This window comes from Phaethon lepturus, unplaced genomic scaffold (genome assembly GCF_000687285.1).
Source record: "Phaethon lepturus isolate BGI_N335 unplaced genomic scaffold, ASM68728v1 scaffold9360, whole genome shotgun sequence".
Classification (NCBI taxonomy): domain Eukaryota; kingdom Metazoa; phylum Chordata; class Aves; order Phaethontiformes; family Phaethontidae; genus Phaethon; species Phaethon lepturus.
The window spans coordinates 5,667-22,185 of NW_010511135.1; the positions used below are offsets into that span (position 1 = coordinate 5,667).

General features: G+C 44.4%; 1 protein-coding gene across 1 annotated transcript; it reads right to left on the reverse strand.

Annotated features, from left to right (window-relative positions):
• Positions 1 to 328: 328 nt before the first annotated feature.
• Positions 329 to 6,845, reverse strand: LOC104615533 (carboxypeptidase Z-like; the record flags this gene model as incomplete). The annotated part of the gene is made up of 6 exons (XM_010282894.1): positions 6,770 to 6,845; positions 6,296 to 6,319; positions 4,709 to 5,083; positions 3,703 to 3,915; positions 1,441 to 1,637; positions 329 to 490 (listed from the first exon to the last, which is right to left on the reverse strand). Coding segments are annotated over exons 1-6 (1,047 nt in total), but the record flags the coding sequence as incomplete, so codon positions are not given.
• Between the last annotated feature and the right edge of the window lie 9,674 nt (positions 6,846 to 16,519).

The following is a 16,519-nucleotide window of genomic DNA, read 5'->3' on the forward strand; positions in this document are numbered from 1 at the left end:
ATGAGAGCCAAGTCCATAAAGTCTTTTAACATGCTACTGAAGTTTAAATCATGAATCATTACACACTTGTGACCCCTCCTAAAATTAATTATTCTTAAACTAAAATAGCAAAATCCAAATTATCCACAAAATTTCCTCATGATTTGTGACACCTGCCTCTTTGGCCAGACCCCCAGCAGGATTTTTCATGCCAGTTCTGAGCCTGTATGGTTTATTCCTGCTTATAAAACCTGATTACCAGAGAATAACTTCAGATCAAGCAATCTCAGGTTCTTAATTCCTGAGTTGCTCTGTAGTATATGTGATTTATAAAATCTGTAATTCATACCTTACCCCACCAGTAGGATTGTGGAATGGGGATGTGGTCAAGGCGGGACCCCCGAATCCCAGCTCTTCTGTAAGCCTCAGATGTCAAATCAGGGAAATTTCTGTTCAGGTCCAAGTTCTGAGCTGTCTGTCGGCCGATGACCCATCCATTGTAACCAGCTCCCTAACGTGTAACATAGAAGCCAACCTCAGAATAACTTCCTGTCGCAAAATATCACTTTGTGGGAATTGTTTAAAATGTCTTTTTAATCAAGGGGAAGTTTTAAAAGAAGTAAACTGAAAATGTCCATGCTGTTAAAAAACACACAGCTATTAATAACTTTTTATCCCCATGATCACGAACACACTCACTGGCATGCAGGAAGCATTTCACTCACCAGCGATGTGACGCATGTGAGGAACACAGCAGCTTCTTACTCAGCACAGAGCAGCATGCAGAGTGGGTTAGAGAAGGAGAAAAAGAAAATACAGCTGACGCTCCAAGACAAGATGAGGTAGAATGCAATAACCCCAGACTCATACAACAGAGAGAGCTCAGCTGAGCAATGCAGGAGAAGAAAGGTCCTATTTTCATGCTAATAGTGCTAGTGATAAAAGTGAGGTGAAAAGAAGAAGAACGTCAGAAGTTTTGCTTTCATAGGTCTCCTTCAGTCACCAGCTGATCTCTGAAAACTGCCATCCATTATGAAAGCGTGGCAGTACAGAAAATACTCACATTTTATTATACCTGCTCTTCTAACAGAGGAAGAACATCTATTCCAGAGTATTAAACTACATTTCCTTATAAAATAATTTAACAGTAATTACAGTGACTCAGTGGGCATTTTGTTCTAGGACTGAGAGCAGCTAGTGCTAAATGTGTGAAAAAGTAACACAGTCACTCCCACGTTATCGCATGCAGGCAGCAAAAATGACAAATGTGGCTCTGATTTCCTCTTAGCTCTGTTCGCATCATCTTTGGAAAGCAGCCTACCACCAAACCAGCCTGGGAGTCTGGCTGCCAATTATTAACGCTCCCTCCCACACCTGACACTCCCCTCCCAGTTTGTCCTTTCCCACAGGGAATTTTAGAAACATGAAGCCCTGAACATTTCCTTATAAAAAGTCAATTACCTCTTCTGCAGCCAGTTCGTACCCATCAGGGTTGAGTGAAGGCAGGAGATGAATTCTGGTATTATTAATCAAAGTCTGGATGCGAGGGTTCCCGAGAAGATACTCCGAACACAGATACTGCGCGAGGTATATTAGCAGTTCTTTCCCCACAACTTCGTTTCCATGCATATTGCCAATGTACTTAAACTCTGGCTTGACTGTGGAATATGAAGTAATGAGATGCTTTAATTTGATTATACCTGGATGGCTTCCAAAAGCAGAGGAACCCAAATAGCTTACCGATGAGTCAGAAATTATTGACATTAATTTAATGTATACGTTCCTGTAAATAGCACACCAGTTCCAGGTGAATTTCCCTCCATTACAAGTCAGTTCAGCGACAATTTAAATAGTGTGAAATAAAACAAGTCCCTACCTTCAGGATCCCAAACCATAAGAGGTAATCATTGGTCTGAGCTTTTGCTGGACTCATCACTAATTGTGAACAAAGAATGTTGCAATCAAAAATGTCAAGCCATGGCTGGGAAGGAACAAAATACACCCCCGGCACTCTCACTTACCTTGGGCGGCTTCAATGCCTTATATTGTCACAGATCTTAGAAACAACCTGCAGGTGTGTAATATATTACCCCTCTGTTTGGAACAGAAAGTAGGTCGTGCATAAAAAGTGTCTTTTAGGCTAAACAGCCTTGGAATAAGTCTATTAGAGACATATAACTTCATAATTCCCCACAGTTATTCTCTCAATTTCCATCCATCCTTAGAGACTAATGGAAAGTGGAAAATTAATGCACTTTGGAGACATCTTTTCCTGTCTATCCCTTCACGTTCATCTTTGATCCCGGCCAGCCTCGAGCACGAGACACTGGAGGAGGGCTGGCACGGAGCTGTTATGCCAGCTTGTTCAGGCTGGCAAAGTCTCCAGCTCTAGAGCTACTTCCACCCTCTTTTACGGTGTCCTAAGCAGCATGAAGCAACAGATTTAGAAGGAAACTCTAGGTAATGTGTTAAACTACCATCTTTCTTTTATCATGCCATATCACAGTTTTAATTTAAAAGCCTGATTCATAGGCTTTGTGTTTTCCTGACAAATGGATTATCAGCTTAAAAAGACACCTGTAACTTCTTCTCTTTACACAAGAGAGGAAGGACGATAGGCCATATAGATATAGATAATGTAGATCTTTGCTGTGTTAAAGAAGTCTACTGGGATCTTGATCAAGTTTAAAGGCACCTCAAAATACCTCTACAGCACGCAAGGCAGCATGGCTGAGAGTAAACAAAGCTAACTCAAGTCTTCACTGTCTTCTCTGCCTCCCCTGCAGCATAGCACACAGTGGACACAGTAGCTTGGCCTGAGATGATAACCTCAATAAAGTATTAAGTCAGGTGATGCTGGAGCTAGTCTGATGAGAAGCAACCTGAGGTTCTTGGTAGGCAGCAATGGCCATAGCAGTCCACCAGATTTAGTCAGGTACTATATTTGAGCTCGGAGCTACTCCCCAAGAAAATCATCTGCATTTTGAAGAATTTAGAATGTTTAAAAATCTGGCCCTTGCTGTCTCAGTGATGAATCTACAAAACTGAGATCAGTACTGTTCCCCTTTGCAGAACACTTGTGAGAACTCATATCCTAAAGGTGTTCAGGTACTATGATAACATAAATTCCTGGTATTATTCACCTGTTACACGGACAGGTATTGCACTGACCCAAATCTCTGATGAGGAGGATTGTTTTCTATGCTGCATTGATTTTTTTTATGTCAATGTCATTGTGCATCTAAGGTCTTTCTCACAAGCTGTACGTATTTTAGGATGTGAAGGACTATGTTTAGCCTAGGCACAGGCATTACTTGTAGGAAGTGTGTAGGGTTTGATGGTCCAGTGACAAATAAAAGGAGACTGAGGAAGTGGTAGATGATGGAGAGGGCAGATCAAAAAAGGATAGAAAACTATCCAAACTTCTTTGTATGCTGGGCACAAATAAATAATAGCCATATCACTGCAACCAGGTACATGGTCATACATCTGGGAACAAGGAATGGTCATAAACTGAGGTCGTAAAGTTAGGAAATTACAGCCAGACTATAATTGCTACAGTGAATCATCAGCTATCACTGTAATTCAGGAACACAAAGGAGGAGAAATGTTTTTGAAACAATGCTTTTTACAGTTCAGGTGATATCCCATTAAAAAGACCTGTTTTCACTCACAGAATTTGGAGTTCCCTCAAGCAACCTGAACAACACTGATATAACTCACGCAGTTCATGGTGTCCAGGCTTGGTTGAAAACTCAATCACAAAAAGATCCTTCCCTTCAAAACTGCGACCTATGCTGTAAGTTGTCGCAATATGGGAGCATTTAGAAGCAGTCTTCTTCAATGTGCTCACCATTTGGGAATATGAATGATGTTTGAACTGAATAAAAGTTGCTGGCAAGTCTGAAGGCAAATCTTCTTCAAAATCTACTTCTCCTGCAAAAAAAAAATTGTAACACAGTGCTTAAAACCATGGTGCTCAGAGGACTGCATGAATGCCTGTACTTCTCCACAAAATATCTTTTTCAGTAGTAGAATTATAGAAAATACAGCCACAATCAAAACCTTTAATCTATATAGTACATCCTACACTCTTTATTGTGACATATTTTGTTTGCAAAACCATACTAATACATATGCACACAGAGAACTATTTTGTGAAACTTCTGGTTATAATTTGAACTCTGGCATGCTTAGCACATTTTAGTCACAAAACATACATATTTTTCCCTTTGAATCTGGTGGATCAAATTAATTTTTTATGAGATTCAGCTGTCTTCAGCTGTCTGAATCTCCTTCATCCAAACAAAAATCTGTGACAATCACTAATGAGATTATTTTAATGAGCTGTTAAGCTTGTCAAGCAGTCATGAATTCATGAGTGCATTAAAGTTTCAGTTTTTAAATAAAATATTTCAAATACACAGACAGCTATCACACAGGGCAGGGCTTATCTAAATGCACATTGGCAGTCCAAACATCTAGCTCTGAGCTGCCTGTCCTGATGCTCTTTGCATATGGGGGAGAGAAACAGGTGCTTCTTGAGCACAGTTTGATTAAGTGTTTAAAATAGGTGGAACAAAATGAACCACACCTTATAGGTGTCTATAAGAAGACAAGCTGAGACGACAAGCGGAGAGATTTAGTGCCATAGACATGTCAAGCTGAGTGAGATGAGACCCTTCGCATCCAGACAAGTAAGATGTGTCAGCAGAACTTCCTCCCTTACCTCGCAGCTTTGCCAGCGGGTCAAAACATCCCTCTTCTTCCCCCGCGAAAAAGCGGTCGCAGTCTAAGAAGTAGGGCCAAGCCATGTCTATTGCATCAAAAGCAGGGAGGCAATTTTTTTTCAGGTTTTCACAGACATGCCTGCAGGGCTTTATAACTTTGTCCTTTTCACACTGCGGGGCCAGCACCGAGCAGCCCAGGAGCCGCAGGTCGGGATTGCATTCTCCCTGGAGCAAGTTGTGCAGCACGCTGATGAGAATGTACTCAGAGCTGTACTCAATCACTTCTCGAGTCTTCTGATCCAGGAAATTAGGATACATCGTTTGAGTATAGGCAACGTCAGTACAAGAACTTAAGGCGATGTCCACGCATTTTGCTATGAAAAGGACATGAACATATGAAAACAACCTGGCTTCACTGACACTCTGAATATCTCAAAGACAACATAACAAACAACATGTCCAATGAGCTTATTTTTTTTTTGTTCGCAGAGAGACTGGAGGCAGTTTGCAATATTCTTGAATGAATTTGGTATCTAAAACCACTTACAGAAAGATGATGGAAAGAATGCTTGGTCTTGAGATTGCAGACAGTTTAAAGCAAGTAGATGTCACTCAGAATTCAAATGGTATCTGACAATTTGATGGAGCATCAGGGTTTATCTGTTTGATAAGCACTGCTCTTAAAATAAGATCTATTTTGTTAATTCAATACCTGAACAGCAATAAAAGGGCAAATCCCTGTCCAGAAAACACTGAAATAGCTTGGAAACCATCAAAATTAATAAAGCCTGGTTTCCAAAGGAAAGGCTGTCTTATAATTAAATCTTATCTGATTAAAATTAAGAATACAGTTTGAACTTACTAAACACCAGAGAATCCATAGGAGAGAAAAATCTTCTGTTGAGGTGTGAATTTGCTGGTGTCTAACATAGGAGAACTCAGATTCCTGAATAAAATGTATTTGTGATGTCACTCTCTCCACCGTCCTTGCCTTTAATATGGATTTACTGATGAGCTGTGAGGTCATATAGATTTTTTTTTCTTTAGTGGGGAAGGTATCAGCAAGATATCTCTCTTCTTTGCTTGGCCCCACAAAATTTGTAAGACTTTAATATCTCTGAAACCACAGCCCCTCTGTGAAGTTTGATTGAAATTGCCCAAAATGTTCAAAAGTTATTCTGGGACTTGACTGACAGGCAAGCAGGCCCATAAATGTGCTTACACATATATTCTCATAAACCTAATACACTTTAAGAAATCAGGTTAAGAGGTCTTAGGAAGCATAAATGTTGGGAATACCTTCAACTCACTCTGAGGTGAAAAGGGAGGAATAGAGAGACGTCTCTTCATAAAATTACTGGCTATTACAGTAATGGGCCTATGTCTGAGCCTCCTCTTGCTAATGTCTCTGGCTGGTAACAAATACCATTGTCACAGCAGCAAAATCCTACCTTGTGTGAAAGAGATCATCTCTCTAGGAACAAGACCTACTATAGCACCAATATTAGAAAACTTGTCAGGAAATAATGGGGAAATACTTAAGGTTTTGAGATTCTCCAAGGACAGCAAGCAAAGACATGTCATACCTTTCTGTACAGTTTGGCATTGACCTGCAAATAAAGAGGAAAAAAGTAGCATTATGGGGCAGGTATCCATGCTACCTTGTCTTAGGAGTTGTCCAGTCTGGTAGCCCCACAGAGGCTGCTGCAACTCTATGTCCTGAGGTCCAGCCAAGGACAAGCACGTATTCCTAATAGGAACGTGTCATATATAAACCGAAAGAGAAAACACAGGCAAACACAACCAGCACCAAAAGTGTCATTCTGTTCCCTTTCTGGTTAATCAGGATGAAAGACCACTGATGGAAAAGAAGTACAGGTGGATCCCTCCAGTAGCTTGGCTTAGACACACTGGATCCCCCAGTAGCTAGGCTCAGTTTAGCCAGTGGCTGTCCCCTGGGTCCACTGATCTCCCACTTGCCTCATGAGCTGACACACATGCTAGTGTCTCTGGTAGCTGGACCAGACCTAGGGTGTCACTGGTAGCTAAGCCTCAGACACCGTGGTCTTCCCAGTAGCTGGTTTGGACCTCCTGGTTCCTCCAGTCGACAACTCTGACACCTTCTGGTCTCTTCATTACGCAGCTCAGGATCACAGCAGCTCAAATACCCAGCTCCCAAGTCTTTTGTGCTGTCCACTGCTAGTCCAGCTTGGTGTTTGCTAGCAATTGCGCCCACTGACATACACACACAAGACACATGCACTCTGGTCCCTCCAGCTGCTGTACCCCAGACATGCAAGCCCCTCTGACCTGTGGTCTCACACCAGTCACTGGCATGTGGAGCCCCATATGTGCCCATCCACACACAAAAAAAGAGGGTACCTCACCCAGGCAAAGAATTGGGAATGGAGTTTACTAAAAAGACAGGGCAGACTTCAGGAATCAGGTGCAGGGCATGGCTGGACAAACACACTGACCAGCCAGTCTTTGATCCACTTTAAAAAGGAGGACTTGACAATACATCTGAAGTGTGGTTGTGCAAGAAATCAGGCCTGTGTTTGAGAAAGATGCTGAGCTGCCTAGCTTTGACAACCTGATAATATTTCTAGGCATGTTTAAAAATCTTGAGTTTGGTGCCTAGGAAATTTCAGTAATGAAAATACATATCTTTAGTAATCTGGGTTAGTCCAAAAGTCCATGTGAGTCCTTCTGTACATACCAAGATGCCTTATGGATCTTCCCCTAACAAATGTATTGGTTCCACATAATGCTGTGCATATCTTTCTTGTAAAGCATTTAAGCCTTTGGTGGATATGAGGGGATGTATTTCTTCCCTATCCTACTTCATCCTATCTCTAGCAACTGCATTTTATAATCCTTTTAATAACATCTTAAAACTAATTATTTCCCTCCCCAACTACTCTCATGGGAAAGCTTTTCCAAAAGCTCTCTTCTCTAATGGCTAGAAATTGCCTTTTAATTTCCTGCCTAAAAGTATTCTGGCCAGTTTGTACTCATGTGTTGCTGTGCCAGCATTGTCCTTTAGCTTAAGTAGCTCTCCGCACTCCCTGGTGCATGCCTTCATCGTGTGTTTGCAGAGAGCAATCAGATCCCATTGGCTTTCTATTTACTAGATCAAATAAACCAAATCTCTTGATTTTGAAGGAACGTCATTTGATGACCCTGGAGAGGCCTTTTTTGCTCCTGTAGCCAATGATTCTACATTGCCCTTCCCTGATACCGGCAACTAAAGAAAAAACTGGTACCAAGGTATCGGAGATGTTTTCACCAGTGCCTCAGAGGAGCTAAGCTGTCAGGTGCAAGCTTCTTAAATACCAATGAGTCTGTTTTCCTTGGGATGTATTGGGGATCTAGTTATGTTGCTGTTTCTTCTAACTTTCACTGGCAGGGACAGGCATCTAGCTTCTTGCTAAGTGAATTGAGCATTTGTCCTCCTAAGACCAAATTCATTAAGTTTTCTTTTTTTTCTTACTAAGGAAAGTTTAAACTGCTTCTCCTGGCATATTTGTTCAAATGTAATCATCTGCATATGTGTTGCTAATGAGTTGATCATTCTTTAGCCAAAATAAAGTCATTATAATGAGAACAAAATTAACCTTGGAATTTTTTATCTTGGAGGGAGACATTTAATTGGAAATGAGTCTGGTTCTATATCATGAATTGTCATTGATCCACATTATGTCATAAAATAAATGAGGGATCAGAACTAGCAGAAACAGCCCACCTCCAACACCAACAAGTTCTGGTAAGTAGCAAGCTGGAAGAAATTATATCCATACAAACTCCTTTCCTGGCTTGGTACATTATGCTAATAGCAATAATCAGTACCTGGTTCATCAACAGTGCCTTCCGTTACAGGATTTCGGTGTTTCCCTTAGTTAGGCACAATCCCCTCAGTGAGTTAGCTATCAAGGTCAAGGCATTTCTAAAAAGGCTTCATCTCAGCCAGATACTGCATGTAGTTTTACATCTGGGGATAATTAAGGAATAGCATTTTGTACAGTGCTAGCTGAGAAACAGAAAGCAGTGTATGCTTGCTAGAAGAGCTCCAGCAATTAATCCTACTGATAAAATTGGATGCCACTTCCTCCCCAAATCTGGATAGTCTTATATCCCAATGCCATCACACCCACAACAACTTGTGAGACCTTGGACACAAGTCTGGAGCCAGCCAAATGTTCCATACAGAGGGGAAAACTTAGTGTGGATGGGACCGGCTTGAGTTCAGCCATGTCCCAAGAAGCAGAGTGACACTCTCTCTGGTTATCAGTCACCAGGGTCATTAGCAATGAATGCCCTTCATTACCTTGGAGGGTGGGTAAGAAATACGTGACACTTTTTTCTCCTCAGCACAAAATGACTGTATTGTAGCTATTATTTTAGACTAGAGGGTCGTGTGTGCTGAGAGCAGTTCTTCGTGGGTTCATTTGGGGAATAAGAATGGTCTTTCCACAACTGCTCGCATTTCCTCAAAGGGAAGAGCCACGTTGCCTTTGCTGGCTCTGTGACCAAGCTACAAATGTCCTTTTTGTTTGTGTCTCTGACATGCATGGATTAAATAGTGAAGCTGAGGCAGACAAAACCTTCCAGACTGCCATTACTGCGGAGTGCTATAGCCATCAGTCAGTTTGATACGTGGCACAAGCCTATTCTCAGTGGTGTCTCAGTATTCTGCTTATTCAGCTGGAGCAAAAAGGTATTCTGGCAACAAGCTGGAACAAGCGGAGGAAACCAAAGGGAAAATGCAGCAGGCAGGGTCTGGGCATGATGCTGCTGCTTCCCTCCGCTCTGGCTCTCCGAGCAGCAGCAGTCTTGCTGCGTTTAGCAGATGCCTCTTTCTCCCCAGCTGGGCAGAAGGAGAGGTGCCGGGAAGCAATGGATAGCTGATGGAGGAGACAGGCGGAACTTGGTTAAGTTTCCCCGAGTCATACGTGGTAGCTGCGTTCACAAGAGGACTGGGTTGTTTTGTGAGCAGGAGTAGATGTAGCACAGGAGAGCTGAAGGCAGCTCTGGTTTCAGATTGCTACCTGGTTTCTGTACTTTGTTATTTTTGCCATACTTATAGGGAGATACAATCTATTAATCTATTTATTGATCTATTAACATGGTTATTACCCATTAACGAAGACACTGAAGATGATAGATTTATTTTTTAAATAGGGAACCCAAATCCGTATAAACCTTCTCCATGGCAGCTGAAGTTTTTCATCTCGGTATGTGATAAGCAAGGGTGATTCTTCAACAAAGGAGAAAGTTTTTCTACTACTTTTGGCCCAGGACGTCCCTCAAAAACTCAGAGGTACCAAGACTCGCTCATCGACTAGCAGCAAAGCTGACTCCTTCCTCCTGGGTCCTAAACCTCAATCTAAGCCTAACCTTGGATCTAAGCCTCACATTTTTGCAGCATACCATGCTGTTTTCTCCCTGTCTCCCTCTGCGAGAGACACCTATGCAGCTTCTTCTGCCGTCTGAGGCCAGCTCTGCCCAAACTGTAACACCTCTCCCCACCACACCTCCCTGCAAGCTGCCATATGATCCATACATCAGCCACAGCTCTGTCTGGTAAACACCCAGGAGTGAAACAGCTTGAGCTTCCAGGTTATCGGGCATTAATATACATAAATGCAAAAGAGAAAAGGTCTGGTTTATACCAGACCCTGCTTTATAGCGAGTCTTAAATGTGCTGTGTGTGCTGATGTGGTGTTTGGACTTTCCCTATGTTTCCTAATGCCAATGCTGGTGTATGTTTTGGAGGGTGCGGCTCTCCAAGAGCCAAAGATAATTCCCCAGTATGCATACTTACACAAATAAGCGTGGATGCACGTAGCTGGCCAGAGCCTGCCTGCCCGTAGAGCGGGCGGCAGGAAACTCTCCCAGCCCAGCTCCCGAGCTGCAGCTGCATGCTCTGCTCCTGCAGCCCCGCACCCGCGGGTCTGGGTCTCTGCACCCAGAAATGACCAGCAAATCCCCGTCCCCACATGTTACAGCTCCTTTTGTCAAAGCTCCGGCAATGCCAGAAGAGTTCAGCCGCTCCCTTTCTCTTTCTCGTAAGAGGAATGACAGGGAATGACACACAGAGAGTTTCTCAGGACTCAAGATTAACTTGGCAGCCTTCAGTCGCTGTTTCTTTTGTGCTTGAAAGAGCCTAAACCTCTTCCATTTTTTGAGCAGAGGCTTCCGTGAGCTCAGAGGAAGGCAGTGCCGCCTCCTCTCATAGTCCCATCCATGGACAGGTTGGTACAGAAGGATGTTTTTCTTCCTGACCAGAAGCGCCTTCTTCAATTTTTTATGTTTAGTTTTGTACTCTAGCTATTCCACCAGAGTTACAAAAGCCCTTTCGGTACCACAGCTTCTATTTAAGAGTATGGATGAAATAACTTATTGAAGAGGAGAAAAGCCATTTCAAGCTTTCTGAGCCCTCTCTATAATATACGCTTCTGGTTTTAATTTGCAAAGGCAAGCTTGCAAATCTACAATGCAGCACATACATATTTTACTGCCAAGCTTACATTTTTTCCCCTTGATGATTCAGCACTGAAAGAAGCAAGCTGCTGTGATTAACCCTAACCCAGACAATAGAGCTCAACAGCTACTTCCAGTGCCATGGCTTGGCCGCTTGCCTTTTTGAGAGCAAAGCCAACAGGAGACTTGAGGATATGGAATAAGCCCAAGGGCCAGTTTTAAATTCAACGTATCTAAATCATTCGGTGAGGTTTACACAATTGCATTGTTATGACCGACAGATTAAACAAGCTTAGATAATTTACCTTGTACAGACCAGCACAACCCCTACCAGCTTTCTGGGTTTCTTACAATACTGTTTTAAATTGGAAGACATATGCATTCATTTTAGTCTGCTTATCACCAAAACCTCTGCTTTTCTAAACAAGCATTTCAGTTTCTGATCATATTACTCTCTATTACTCTCCTCGTGGTTCTGAATGGTTCATCGAGCCAGCCTGTGCAATGATAACCTGCCTTGTAATGTTAAAGGGACAAAACTTAGTACCAGCGGTAACACACAAACACTGCTGGGCTGGACCACTGTGCAAAACGTCGCAACAGCACCTGCAAATGGCGAAGCACAGCCTGCCTCCGGAGCCAGCTCCCAGCCACAGCACAGGGGCAAGATCCATTATAGAATACTATAAAGGAACAGAATTTCCAGAAGGAAGGTGCAGGAGGAGTGAAGAAATATGGGGACTCATGGCAGAGGAATGAGGCAGCGAGTAGCTTGGCTAGAGGGAAAACAGTCGAGCGGAGAGCCCAGGAGAGAAGGCAGCTACGTATCTACGGCGTACATGCAGGGGCAGACGTGGAGATGATCCCCAGCCACAGAACAAGAATTCCAGGAAAACTGGATGAGAGAGGAGAGGTTGCAAAAAGCAGCCCTTGTGGTTAAATCCTTTTTCTGGATACGCCAAAGCTTTTGTGAGTAGAGCGCTGAATTCCTGTTACTAATCTTCCACTCCAGCACTTGCTGTGACTGCCCCGGGGGAGCGACGTGTTTGCCAACGGGCAGAAGCACTATGCGGGAGCCCGACGTGCAGGCCGTGAGACGAGCCCCATTTTAGCCCTGCTCCCTCACATGAGGAAGCCTGAAAGCACCTGAAAGAGATTAATGCCTAATCTGCCTTCACTTTGCAGAGCAAGATCACAGCAGGAAGATGCGAGCCAGTTTGTTATTAATCACCCTTCTTTCTAAGCCACCTGCTGCCTGGCGTTCGGTTAAACACCCGTTTTTATTGAGTTACTGAAGGTGTTCCCACAGCCACGACACTGCAGTTGGCTCTTCCAGGACTGTTTCTCTCACAGGACTGGTCTGGGGCCTGCGAGAAGATGCTGAAGCTTTCCCACGGGTGACTGGAGTTCACGCAACCTGCAGACCACAGGTCAAAATCTGTGTGGATGCGCACCAAGACCTGCCACTCGGCAACGGCTCAAAGCCAGCCACGGTGGTGGCCAGTAATTCTCCCCTGTTCCTAATTGTCCAGCTCCAACTCAAACAGGGCCAAAGTTGTAGGAGCCTAAAAGAACTTTAGAAGAGGACTTCTGTCTGCCTGCCTGTCCCCACCGCCTGTCTCGGTGCCTCCAGCGACAGGATCCCTGGTGTCACCCCAGCTGTGTCCCTGGCCAGTAAGTGCTGTTCCAGGGAGTCCTCTCAGCTGAAAATCCTGAACAGAAGCATAATTCCCCCCAAAAACCCACTAAATGCCCTTTTTTGGCCTCAGCTGAGACCTTTTCCAAGGTATGAGGGAAAAATTACCAATTGGGAAAACAAATCACAGCAAAGACTATGACAACAAAATGGCCCAGCAGTTGCCAAATTGGCTGAAGACTTGCTGGGCTGCACGTGTGGCTGGGCTGCTGCTGAACATGGATTTGCTGTGCACCAAAATGATCTGGAGACATACAGAGACCATCTCTCAGTGTCTGGTCAGTGAAGGAAGGAAAAATCAGCTCAGATCTGGGGGATGCAGACGTTAAAACAACAGCTGGGGTGAGAAGGTGGAATAGGTCAGGAAATCTCTGCATCTGTCGTCTAAAGGATCAAATTTTTGTCAGGGTGACTAGGGAAGGGTGAAAACACTTACTAGGCTGCTAATCTGGAGCTGTGATGCCTCCGTAGCTTTACTTTGTGACCATATATTCTTTATAGCTCAGCTCCCATTCTCTAAGGACGCAGCACTCTCTAAGTGCTTTGGCCAACAGCTTACCACAGAGTCAGAAGCTTACCTTTGAGTAAGTTCAACTCTGTTGAATGCCACGGGACAGAAGATCATGTCTGAAAAAATAAGTTTTTTTATCTTTGGTGCTACAACCCTTCCAAAATATTTGCCAAAACATCATTCCATCCTCTCTAAACACAGTCTGTGCAGCCTCCTAGCATAACTCTTGTCTTTTCATTAGTTTAGATGTATGAGAACTATTGTAATTAATATCCCATCTGGTTCTTCTGTAGGTAGCTCAGTTCTAGCCAAATGTGGAATTTTTATGTTACAAAAGATTGACGGTTATTTCAACAGCCTTGACTTAAGTATGTGCCTTAATCTCATATTGTCTCCTAGATAAGGGTGTCCTGTTATAACACTGTAAAACTGAAATAGTGTCAATTAAATCGATGGAGTTACAACAGGATTAAAAAAAGGGATTGAAATATCAGTTTTATTTGTGCAATCGGCCTTAAACCTGTGACAGTTGCATCCAACTGGGAGTGTGACTCTGTCCAAACAAGATTCAACAGTCATAAAAGCTCTGGATCATAAAAGACCAACAAAGAGGCCAGGACATGGCCCACCAGCCTCAAACACCATGTTCACAACTTGATAGGCAACTTCTGCATGGTACTTCCATGCTCAGCCCCACCTCAGAAAATGGCACCTGTGACATTTATCCAACATTTGGTCCAGGCTTGAGGTGAGGATGGCCCTTACATGGCCTGGGCAGCCCAAAATGGACCATGGTAGCTATCAACCAGCCAGCATCCCCAAACAACCACTGATCGTGAAGGGAAAGGCAACCAGGTCATCAGGCTGAGTTAGCATGCGTTTATGAAAGGCAGGTCCTGCTTGACAAACCTGATCTCCTTCTATGACAAGGTGGCCCTCTTAGTGGATGAGGGAAAGGCCGTGGATGTTGTCTACCTGGACTTTAGTAAAGCCTTTGACATGGTTTCCCACGGCATTCTCCTGGGGAAACTGGCTGCTCCTGGCTTGGACAGACATACTCTTTGCTGGGTAAAAACCTGGCTGGATGGCCGGGCCCAAAGAGTTGTGGTGAAAGAGTTAAATCCAGTTGGTGGCCGGTCACAAGCGGTGTTCCCCAGGACTCAGTACTGGGGCCAGTTCTCTTTAATATCTTTATTAATGATCTGGACAAGGGGATTGAGTGCTCCCTCGGTAAGTTTGCAGATGACACCAAGTTGGGAAGTCTTATGAGGAGCGGCTGAGGGAACCGGGGCTGTTTAGTCTGGAGAAGAGGAGGCTGAAGGGAAACCTTATCACTCTCTACAACTACCTGAAAGGGGGTTGTAAGCGAGGTGTGTGTTGGTCTCTTCTCCCAAGTAACAAGCAATAGGACAAGAGGAAACAGCCTCAAGTTGTGCTGGAGGAATTTAAATTGGATATTAGGCAAAATTTCTTCACTGCAAGGGTTGTCAAGCATTGGAACAGACTGCCCAGGGAAGTGGTTGCATCACCGTTCCTGGAGGTATTTAAAAGACATGTAGATGTGGCACTCAGGGACGTGGTTTAGTGGTGGACTTAGCAGTGCTAGGTTTATGGTTGGACTTCATGACCTTAAAGATCTTTTCCAACCTAAACAATTCTATGATTCTAACCGTTAGTGTTACTAAGTCTCACTAAAAGCCTAGATGTGCCTCAGGGCAATGGGGGTTTTGTTCAAGTTTTGACTTCTATGTATTTACACACCCACACTTTAAAAATGTCTGAACAAATATTCTGAAGAAAACTTTGCCTTCAGATTAAAATCATGCATAAACTATTTCAGCAGTAAAAGGATATACCTGTGTATTATATTCTCAATATAAACTTACTTTCCCCACCTAAGTGGCTGTTTCTGATCCCATTTCCCACATCAAAAGTAGCTGAAGATCAGTATTGCTAAAATAATAATTGTGTAGAAATACTAGAGTCAGTGGCAGGAATCCAGAGCAGCTCACATGACTCAGTGATGACAACCGGGTTTACGAGAGCTGGAATTTCTCATCTTGTGATTGTGCATGATGTAGACGCTAGTTCTGCATTTTTTTGTTTTGACAAGATTTGGACACATCCATCTCGGGTGCAGCAGGAGAGATTCCTACTACAGCTTGGGCTTTCCCACACGTGATGGCACGGCACTGTGGCCACGCTCCATGCCTGCGCCTGCCCGTGCCAGCCCCAGAGGGATGAGGGACCCAGCTGGCACCACTGGCCCTGGGGCGGAGGAGCAGACCCCAGCCCACTGCCAGGTCACCCGCTGCGGTCACACGTGAGAGCAGCAGTAGCTGGGGGGGCTCTGCCTGTGTGTGTGCACACACAGACATGGGTTTCACCAGGAAACAAGCATTAGAAATGTCCACAGCAGATTAACTAATAGACTCAGGTCCCATGAAGCTGGGGCCAGCATGAAGCTCACGGAAAGAAATTGCTTTTCCCTTTTTTGCTTTCACTTAGCAAACACCATGGCACGCTGTGGAGATGGGAACGGCAGAGAAGGAGAGGCATAGCATCTATATGTGAAGCCACTTTTTCTGTCAGGCTGACTTTCCAGAAGACAATCACTCTTAATACCATAGCTTAGAGAGGAGCCAGTGCCACAAAATCTGTTCTGGGCTCCAGAAGAAATACGGTACCTGTCCCCTGCATCCCACGCTGGTGGTTTCCCCTCCCCCCCCAGCTCTCTTCCTTGTACCTCCCCACTCCCTCCCATCTCCAGGAGTTAACCTCAGAGACCCTCAGGGTGGGGCAATGCCTGGCTGAGGAGCAGAGCGAGCCAGGGTGATGGGAGATGCCAGGGTGCTTGGAGGAGGAGGAGGCCCACAGGTGAGAAGGGTCCCAGCCAGGGCTACGCGGGGGGGAGCGCCCCAGCTGCTCTCCCACCTCCACAGCTCCAGACCGAAGATCCCCGGCCCTCAGCAGTGTACCCGAAACACCTTTCAAACGTTCGGACAGGGATCGAGGGTGGAGGAGGTTGGCAAAAAGGCTCGAGCATCCTTTTTGCCTCTAAACCCAGCCCGGCGTCTCCCCAGAGGCCGCCTGCACCGGCTGCGCAGCCCGCACGGTGGC